General features: G+C 39.1%; 1 protein-coding gene across 2 annotated transcripts in view; it reads left to right on the forward strand.

The window, feature by feature from the left end:
* Positions 1-10,794, forward strand: part of LOC122081107 (phosphatidate cytidylyltransferase 4, chloroplastic-like) — a 55,731-nt gene that overhangs the window by 6,899 nt on the left and 38,038 nt on the right. The window contains exons 4-5 of one of the 2 annotated variants that reach the window (XM_042648082.1): positions 7,995-8,119; positions 10,524-10,657. In XM_042648082.1, the coding sequence (XP_042504016.1) occupies positions 7,995-8,119; positions 10,524-10,657 (259 nt within the window). The remainder of the gene's footprint in view (positions 1-7,994; positions 8,120-10,523; positions 10,658-10,794) is intronic. The other variant, XM_042648084.1, reaches the window with a different exon arrangement.

Here is a 10,794-nt window from a genome sequence, read left to right on the forward strand (position 1 = left end):
ATCCTTCGGCTCTGATACCAAGTTGATGGAGAACCTTAGAGAAGGGAGGGGAAATCAGAGTAGAGAGGGGGAAAAGAAGGTTTACACTCACACATTCATTCAATAATCAAATTGCTCTCTAAATCTTCAGTCGATTACAACCAATATATAGGAAAATAGGAACATGAAATTAGAAACTTAACTGGAATGGAAACTAGCCTAAATTAGGAAACAACTATAAAAAAGAAACCAAAGCAAGGAAATAAATCCTACTCCTATGTTCAAGTTTGGAAACTAAAAGCATGAAATAAAATACTGGGTAAACTACTAATTTTATTTCCAACCCTTGTTGGACCAAAACCCTGGGCTGGACCGGTTCTTCTTGGCTCTTGGCTTCCAAAGCCGGTCATGCTGGTCCAACCAAGAAAGGGCAGCCATATCTGCATCAAGAATGCTTTGATTTTAATCTGGTTGTGGAATAGTATAGAACCAGATGTTGCTACCAATGTCATGTTTCACTCTACTGCAAAGGGAGTATGGGACGATTTGAAGAAAACTTACTCTTAGGAAAAGAAAATGACCGGTATCTATGATATTTATGAGAAGCTGTTCCAGTTTCGCCAGTTTGACAGATCTCTTTCAGAGTATTATAGCACTTTCAGGGGAATGGTTGAAGAACTTAATGTTTTTCAACTCTTGACCACAGACATTGACAAATTGAAGGCTTAGCATAATGGGTTTTTCATTTTCAAATTTTTTGTTGGTTTGAATAATGATTTGAAGGCAATGAAGGGCCATTTACTTGCAGACGATATTGTTTCTTCTCTGAATGACACTTATTCGCGACCATAGTTTTTAAGGCGCTGATGCGGTCTAGAGATGATAAGGTAGTGCTCTGCCTTACGTGAAGTGGCGCCTTATGGGTTTTTTTTTTTTTAAACACATTTTAAAATTACTTGATGAAGATTCGAAATGTAGATTTTTTATTGGTAGGTGTATGGTTTTGTTAACACTTGAGATGTATGGGATCAGCTTTACTCCATAAAAAATAACCAAAACAAACAAAACAAAAACAAGAATCACAAATAGGGTTTGGATTTTGTCAAGGGTTTTAAGAAAGGGCTTTGAGAAGGAATCAAGGAACAAGGAAGAACCATTGATCCAGGCCACCATTTTGCTCCGGCAGCTGTGAGCTTCATTCTTCTTTGACGGGAGTAGAAATATAGTGGACGACCTTAGGACTTAGGCACTCATTTTGGCATCATAGAGGTAAGTATAATAAATACTTGTATTTTTTATGTATTATTTTCTTTATATTTATAATTTTGTTTCATAATTATGTATTTATATTATATGTTAATATGTTATGATGATTAATGATTGATGAAGATGAACTTAGTTTATTCACTTTATTGATTTGTTTTCATTGGTATGAATATGAACCTTTAATATTTGTTTAACATATGAGTAATAGGATTCAACTAGGATTTGAGTCAAATAGATTGGTTTTATAAAAAAATTACACAAGAACGTTTTAATCGATAAGGCGATGCTTTATGCCCGCCTTATCGCTAAGGCGCTTTGAAAGACCCTCAAACGCCTCCGTCGCCTTATCGCCTTAAAAACTATGTTCGCGACTGCAGCGTATCATTTCATCAGCTAAATCTGATTAGTCTTCCAAAGACAATTCGGCCTTCCTTGCCAACCGTGGATGTGGTCGCGGTCGTGGATCGGCTAGTCGAGGTTCTAGTGGATAACTTTTTGATCGTGCAGCCTGCCAGTGCACTTATTACGGGAAGCCCAATCATACTATAGAGACTTGCTGGGCAAAGCATGGCAAGCCAGAGTGGGCAACCCAATTAGCCAATCATGCGGTGTCAGATGATGGTACTAACACAATGTCTTCTGTTGATGCTAAACCGAGACCTTCTTCAGGAAATTCATCTACCAGTCTGCGCGATGACATCAATCAGTTGCTCCGGCGCTTGCATACTCTTGAGGCATCCTCTAATACATCCAATGGTGGGTCTATATCCGTTGCCACCTTAGCTCATACAGGTACCTCAACCCTTCTTACCACTACCTCTACCCCTTAGATCATTGATTCAGGTGGTTTTGACCATATGACTGGTAAGTCATCACTTTTTAAAACATTTTCTTCTAGTACTAGTTCTACATCTGTTATTCTTGCCAACGGTACTTCTACATCGGTTCTCGGTTGTAGTACTATATCACCCACATTCTCACTGAATTTATCTTCTGTGTTACATGTTCCACAAATCCCATTAAGTCTTCTTTCTGTGAGCCAGTTAATTAGCTCATTAAATTGCTCAGTAACATTTTTTACCTCTTACTGTATTTTTCAGGATCTTCACACGAGGAATACGATTGGTGTAGGGCATGAAAAAGATGATTTATATTATCTCAACTGTGGTTCTCATACTTCTTCTGCTGCTACTGCTGTTGGGGATGTGACTCATTTCCAATGGCATTGTCGTTTAAGACATTTATCTTTAGCTAGGTTGAAACTTTTATTTCCTAGTTTTAAGTCTGTGATTAGGTTAGAATGTGAGGCCTGTGAGTTGGGAAAACATCACCATGTGTCCTTCCCATCTCGCTATGTGTCTCGTAGTCCGTGTTTATTTTCCTTAGTCCATTCTGATGTATGGGGTCCTTGCAGAGTTAGTAATAGATTTGGCTTTCATTATTTTGTGACTTTTGTGGATGATCGTTCTCGCCTTATATAGCTTTACATGTTAAATGACAGATCTGAATTTTTAAATGTGTTTCAGCAATTCTATAATGAAATAAAAACTCAGTTTGGCATTTTGATTAAGATTTTTTGTTCTAATAATGCTTTAGAATATGCTCAAACTGATATTTTTTATTTTTGTGCCAACCATGAGATGATACACTAAACTAGTTGCGCCTATACCCCATAGCAAAATGGGGTAGCACAGCGGAAGAACTAACATCTACTCGAGGTAGCCCGTGCTATTATGATTCATATGCATGTTCCTAAGCATTTTTGGTGTGATGAGGTTTTAACTGCATGTCACTTGATTAATCGCATGCCATCTTCAGTGCTCTCAAATAGGTCCCCTTTTTCTATTATGTTTCCTACTTTGCCAAGTTTTTTTGTTCCTCCCCGAGTCTTTGGCTGTGTGTTTTGTCCATAATTTGCATGTGCAAGTAGATAAAATCTCTTAGGTCTACTAAGTATATTTTTTTGGGTTATTCACGTACTCAGAAAGGGTATAAGTGTCATGACCACAGGAACTTTGTTAGTGCCGATGTGACCTTATTTGAAGGCACATCATTCTTTTCTCCTCAGGTGTCCTAGTCTGGTATGGAGTGGACTTCTCCATCTCCTCCACCCATTCCATCTCTCATACCCTTCCTTGATGTGTCCAGTGCCAGTGACTCACCTCTACAGGTTTATCAGCGCAAGAAGAAGGTTGGACAGCCGAGTGGAGAAACTAATACTCCAGATGATTCACTTCCTCCATTGCCGCCTTTCTTTGGTGAAGCTCCTCCTCCTTCTTCGCCTGATGACTTACCAATTGCTCAAAGGAAAGGTATACGTTCCTGCACTTAAAAATCTATGGTTGTGTATCCTATCGATAACTTTGTTTTCTTGTCTCATCTTCCCTCTCCCATCTATGGTCTTGCCTTGTCACTTTCTACTAACCCTATTCCCCACACCCATAATGATACCCTAACTATTGCTGAATGGATAGCTGCCATGGATGTAGAAATGGATGCTCTCTTGAATCGTGGTACCTGGAGTTTGGTAGATTTACCTCCTGGTAAGGATTTGGTGAAGTGTCGATGGGTGTACACTGTTGAGTATCACTCTGATGGCTCTGTTGAGCTGTTGAAAGCCCGTCTGGTTGCCAAGGGGTATACTCAGACATATGGAGTTGATTATTTTGAGACCTTCTCCTGGTTGCTGGACTGAACTCTGTTCGTCTACTTATTTCTCTTGCTCTCAACTTTGATTGGCCCTTGTTTCAGTTGGACATCAAGAATGCCTTCTTGTATGGTGATCTATAGGAAGAGGTGTATGTGGAGCAACCTCCTAGTTATGTTGCTCAGGGGGAGAATAAAGGTCGTGTGTGTCGTTTACACAAGGCTATCTATGGACTTAAACAGTCCCCTCGAGCATAGTTTGACAAGTTCAGTGCTACCATAGTTACTTGTGGATTTTCTCAGTGTTATTCTGGTCATTCTGTCTTTGTTTGTCGCAGAGGTGATAAACTGGTTGTCTTGGTAGTTTATGTTGATGATATTATACTTATTGGTAATAATGAGGCAGGAATTTTTGAAGTGAAAGCTTCTCTTTAGCAACACTTTCAGACCAAGGACTTGGGTCAACTTCATTATTTTCTTGGGATTGAGGTGATCCGATGCAAAAAGGGGATCAGTCTATCTCAAAGGAGATACGTGCTGGACTTTTTATCTAATACTAGTATGCTTGCTTCCAGATCTGTTGATATCCCTATGGATCCTCACCAGAAGTTTGGGGTTGATGATGGCGAACCCCTCCAAGATGTGCATCAATACAGGAGTTTGATCGACAAGTTGATATATCTTACTGTGCCACGTCCGGACATCTCCTATGTTGTGGGAGTACTCAGTCAGTTCATGCAGTCTCCTCAGAAAGCTCATTGGGACGCTACTGTCTGTGTTCTTCGCTACCTGAAGGGTGCTCCTGGAAAGGGGATGATCTATCGTCCTAATCGGCATATGGAATTGGTTGGTTATTCTGATGCTGATTGGGCCGCTTCTGCTAGTGATCAGAGATCTACTATGGGCTATTGTACATTTGTTGGAGGTAATTTGGTTATTTGGCGTAGTAAGAAGCAGACTACCATTGCCCGATCCAGTGCAGAAGCAGAATACAGAGCTATGGCTCATACTATTGCTGAGTTGATGTGGCTACGGTCTTTACTTTTGTAGTTGGGATTTCCCGTGACTAAGCCTATGAAGATATATTGTGACAACTAAGCTGCAGTGTACATTGCCAGCAACCCGGTCTTCCTTGAGAGGACCAAGCAGATAGAGGTGGATTGTCATTTTGTTCGTGATGCTGTTCTGAAGAAGTTGATTGAGACCCCTTTCGTTCCTTCGTCAGATCAGTTGGCCGATATGTTCACTAAGTCTCTATTTGCTCATAGTTTTCGTAATAGTTGTACCAAGCTGAGCTTGGGTAATGTATATGCTCCAGCTTGAGGGGGAGTGTTGAGACTGACGCTTGGAGTGTTGAGACTGATGCTAATCCCGAGCGCTAGTTCCTTGGACCAATAGGGTCAATTCTGTCCTATTAGCCCAATATTTTTAGTTAGGGTTACTTCTTTATGTCGTGGGGGTATTCTTGTATTTTCATTCTTATGAAATAATATTAAGGTTAGGGAAAACCTGCGATCAAACCATTCTGGTAAGATTGCAGGTCTCTTCTCATCTTTTCGGAGTCTCCTTTGGTTGTACCTCTCTCTTCTTCTTCTCTTCTCTCTTTCTTTTTCTTCTGGTTTGATTACAAGGTATCTGAGATTGTAACAACCCTGATGCAGATTTTTGGTTGAAGCGGCTTGACCAGTCTGACCATCTAGACCAAGATGAACTGGGTCTCAACCTTGTTCTGGTTCAGTAGGATAGTAGAAGTTTATTTATTTATTTGAATTATCTTGTAATCTCTTATATTGGGAATTTTTAGATGGGATGTGGTGACTAGTGTGAGATCTGTGGGAGGCCAAGGTGTTGAGTGCTCAATTATTATCGGGTTACATCAAGGATCCGCATTGAGCCCCTACCTATTTACACTTATCATGGATGATTTAACGAGGAATATTCAAGGAGAGATCCCTTGGTGTATGCTTTTTGCAAATGATATTGTTCTGGTCGATGAAATAGTGGCAGAGATTAATGATAAGTTGGAACTATGGAGATATATTTTGGAATTGAGAGGTCTTAAGATAAGTAGAACGGAGATGGAATATATAATGTGCAACTTTAGTCGATTGAGGATTGATAGCGAGGGAGTGAAAATTGAGGGGAGAGAAATCCCGCATAGTGACTGTTTCAGATATCTGGGTTCTATTTTAAACAAGAAAGGTGATATTGATGATGATGTTCACCACATAATTAAAGTAGGATGGATGAAATGGAGAGGGGCATCTAGCGTTATGTGATCAACGTATTCCTCTAAAGCTTAAGGGAAAATTCTATAGGACAGTCATAAGACCAGCTATGATGTATGGTGCAGAATGTTGGGCAGTCAAGAAGTGTAACATAGATAAGTTGAGTGTGGCTGAGATGAGGATGTTGAGATGGATATGCGGCAAAACCCTGAGAGATATAATACGAAATGACCAGATTAGAACGGATTTAGGAGTTGCCCCAATCCAAGATCAGCTCAGAAAATGTTGGTTATGATGGTTTGGGCATGTCCAAAGGAGGCCTTTGGATGCCCGAGTATGAAGGAATGACCAGATGCAGATGGATGGAGCTAAAAGGGCTAGGGGTAGGCTAAAAATGACCATTGATGAGTTAGTAAGAAGAGATATGCAAAAGTTAAGTCTTCACTCTAGTGTGGCATCTAATAGAGCTGCTTGGAGGGCTAAGATCCGGGTTGCCGATTGTTCGTGAGTGGGATGTCCCAAAGTTTTTTTTTGTTTTTTATTTTGTTTTTATATACACATGGATCCATGTAGCTGACCCCATTTAGTTGGGATAAGGCTGGGTTGTGTTATTGTTGCTGCATTGATTGGTAGATACATAGGAGATTCAATTGTATTTTTCAGTTTCCTCATTTGACTTTGTTTCCTAATTAAATAGGTCTCCTTTGTTCGTTGGGTTTCTTCTTTTATATAGCTTGTACCCATGATGGAGGTTCAAAATGGTGATTGAAATTTAGCTTTTTTGGTTGGAGTGTGTGCCTCCATGGCTTGGCAGGCAGCTTGGCTGTTGTCCTCTTTCTATCCCCCCTCTCTCTCATCCAAGGTTATCAAGGCAAGAAGGCTATGGAGGATGGTAAAAAATCAAGGCGACACCAACAAGGCGTCAAGGTGACGAAGGTGCCGGTACAGGCTGAAGTGCTGAACTGCCTTATCACCTAGGCGACACCTTGATATCTATGCTCTCATCTCTTCTTCTTTCTCTCCCTTTCCCCCTGTGAGACCTTTCTTGTTCTTATTCTTTTTGCTTCTTTATTTTCTGTGATTGATTCTCTTCTTCTTTTGGCAGAGGCAACAGAAGGTAATTGAGATGGAAATAAATGTTAGAAGTGAAAATAAGAAAGTTTTGTGGGAAAGAAATCAGATGGGGCCAGTATTGTGGAGAAAGGGTAAGGGGCCATGGGGTTGAAGGGAGAAAATTAAGAAAACTGATTAAATGATATTGCAATCACATGGAACTTGAAAGAAAGCATTTGTAAAGCCAAATAAGCCACGGGCATAAGGTAAAAAAGCTTTCTCCTCCCAAGTGTTGATTAGCTGATATAATTGGTCAAAAAAATATAGGAGAAATCAAATTCTTGATCACCTAAAGAAATGGACAGTAAGAAAACATTCATATATCACAAAATAATTGCTTTGAGTTTCAAAAAGAATAACTAGGATCAAATAGCAGGTTCAAGAAGTAAAGAATCTCTAGTAAACTGTTCAACGTTCATGAGGAAATGGATTTTAGATGAAGATTTGCAATTTTAGTTCAAGAGGCCATCAAATATATCTGAATTAATAAAATAGGGGCAAAAACATGGCTATGTTACCAATCTAAAGGAGATATATCTCTCATATTCATATCCATATCCATGGTGAAACTTGACAATCTCCCTTTTCTATGAGGTCGGCAGCATGTATAGTGCCACTCTTTCCATTTATTACCATCTTTCCTATAAGTAATCCATCATTCGTTTAGATTATCTTGTCTCCCTTTATGTATTTTCTGTTCTGATGGGGGCTTTGCTTGCACATTCACTAAAGTTTGGTTCTTAACCAGTTTGTGCTTGGCAGAAATAGGAACTTCATGGCCTATTCTTCTTGGTGGCCGAGCACATTGGACTGTGGGTCTTGTGGCAACCTTGATTTCTATTAGCAGCATAATTGCGGCTGATACATATGCTTTTTTAGGTGGAAAGGTATAACATCTTTGATGTTGATCATTATGGTTTTACATGAATTTTATATGTACAATATCAGTCATTTTTTTGGTTGAAAGAACTCAGACAGATATAGATTTTTTTTTTCTTCTGCATTTCCTTTTCATTCTAACTAATTTGATGCACTTCTATTTCACATTTCAGTTTATGAAAGTAGAGGGCATGTTGATTAATAAAAATCCGACGTACAATGTCTTCCCTTTATCAGCATATGAAAATTTCGATCCCTCTGTTAAAGAAATGCACATTGTAATGAATGAAGTTCTTTGTTAACACATTTGCTTTGAGGTGTGCTTATCAAAGTCTCCTAATTATTGTCTCTATCCACTTGATACTTTTCTTCAGCCTAGTAAGAAAAAAACAAATGTTCTTGGGGTTATGGCTTTTCAGAATTCAGAGCGGCGCTTATAAAGGGTCATGTTCATATTTTCAGGGTATTCAGTAGTAGTCCTTACTCAACTATAAAATGAAAGAGGTAGAATATCATGGGGGAGGGGAAGTTATCTCCTACCTCAAGACGTAACCAGAAAAAAACCAGTGGAGATTCAGATATTCAAACTCTCTCACATGGTCATGGCTGGATCTGAAATTCCAGGTGGTAGATCACCACTAATAGTCCTTCCAAATAGGACAGCAATCAGGTCGGATCAGCCAACATCAAAGGAACCAGAAGGGACTGAACTTAGATCTGACGGTAAGTAGCAAACCAGGTTAGAAACTTAACATGGGACTCACAGGTCATGCAAGATAATGACTCCAAATCTTGCAGGTACAATCACCCCAAAGATGTAAGCATCATATAAAATTCTAAAGGTGAAAGGACCAGAACTGACAGAGTTTGATCTACTCTATCTGGACTGTCGGTACTGCCCAGAAACAGATAAAGGAACAGCAACAGAAAATGACATGTAGGAAGAAGAAGAAGAAGAAGAATATCAGAAGAAGGAAAGAAGGGTCTCTCAGGGGAAGGGGAGAGAAGAAAGAGAGCACAAACACAGGCAACTGGAGAACACAATCTCAATGTATTACAGGCATTATTTTAAAAGAAAAGAAATTACATTAAATAAGGAAACTAACTTAACAAGGAAACTATTCAAGTGAGGAAACTGGAGAACACAATCTAATCTCCTACTGCCCTACGTATCTACCAATACTATCTAAAATTCCCCAATATAAAATATTACAAGATAATTTAAAATAAATAAATGAACTTCTAATATCCTATTGAACCAGAACATGGTTGGTACCCGGTTCAGCCACAAATCTGCATCAATTCCCTCAGTGTTGAAAAAAACTCGCCTGCCTGAAGTCTGATCTATGATGACTGGTGGGAAGAATGTAAAACTGCAGGCAAGAGTGTAAACATTTTGAGTTCAGGATTTCTGTTTCCCACATCAAATATGAAGAATCTGTGCTTTGCATGCTATTAAAATCCTTGTAAATGATGTCTTAAAGTGGATCAGTTCACCTCAAACTAGTGGGTGTTTGAACTTGGAGCAGTCCAGTTTTAGTGTAATATTACTGCTTTTCGTATGTAGATCTATCAAGACTTTCCTGTCTGAATTAGGTGCTCAATTTTGTGTTTAACTTTTTACCATATGGTTAAATTTCATGGAGAAATCCTGTGTCTTGTCTCAATGTCAAAGAATAGAAGTGGCATATATATTTTTGAAGATAAGAGTGACATTCCTAGCCTATACCCATATCAAAGGCCCATTTAAGTGGCCCATTACAAAGAAAACCTTGGAACTAAAGGTTCAACACATATATAACCCATCCCAAAGCTTATTTCTCATAAAATAAGTTCAATTAGATATTTAATCTGCATCACTTCCATGGGATTGACTCCCATGGATTTCTTCAACCATCTGATGAGGAAGCACATGAACTCCTTCCATGTGATGGAAAATACAAGTGTGAAGTCCTTTTGATGAATGTTCGATTGGTATCTTGGACCTTTGGATAGTACCCAATCAGAGGATCTTTTGCTTTACTTCTAACCCATTCTATACCATACCACAATTTGATGTGCATAGAAGTTTACCTTGTAATTTTCTTTTCATGTACATCAGCACACATTATGCATGTGAGGCATCCTTATGTGCCTTGCTAATTTTATTCTTAAAGTTATTATAGATGGTCTGATTTCCTTACTTGGAGGATGTAAGGGCTTGTCACCTTCAACCCTGAGTTGAAGCCTTTAGCACAGGTCATATCCATGAATTGTGCTGCTCAACTAAATGCATGATGATCCTTTTTAATGCTTTTAAAGCAAAGCGTGTGGAAGACTTCGGTATTTTGACATGCTCTACTTTAAAATTCTGAACCATAAAATGTGTGGGTGCTGGACCCCAAGTTCTGAAAGAAACGAAACTTTATGCAGACATTTGGTCGGACACCACTTACTAACATTAGCCCTAAGAAGACATGGGAAGGAGCTATTGCAGGCTTAGGTGGCTGTATAGCCACTGCACTCGTATTATCAAAAATTCTGCACTGGCCAACATCCATACTGAGGTAATAATGACTGTTCCTTGCGTGGTCACATCTTCCTTGCTTTGTTTTTGTCTCATGAAGACATTATGATTTATTTATATGGAAAGTGTATACTTTATTTGCTTTTGGCTTCTTGGCACCCCCTGGGCACATGTAGG

The sequence above is a fragment of the Macadamia integrifolia genome, chromosome 6, assembly GCF_013358625.1.
Source record: "Macadamia integrifolia cultivar HAES 741 chromosome 6, SCU_Mint_v3, whole genome shotgun sequence".
Classification (NCBI taxonomy): domain Eukaryota; kingdom Viridiplantae; phylum Streptophyta; class Magnoliopsida; order Proteales; family Proteaceae; genus Macadamia; species Macadamia integrifolia.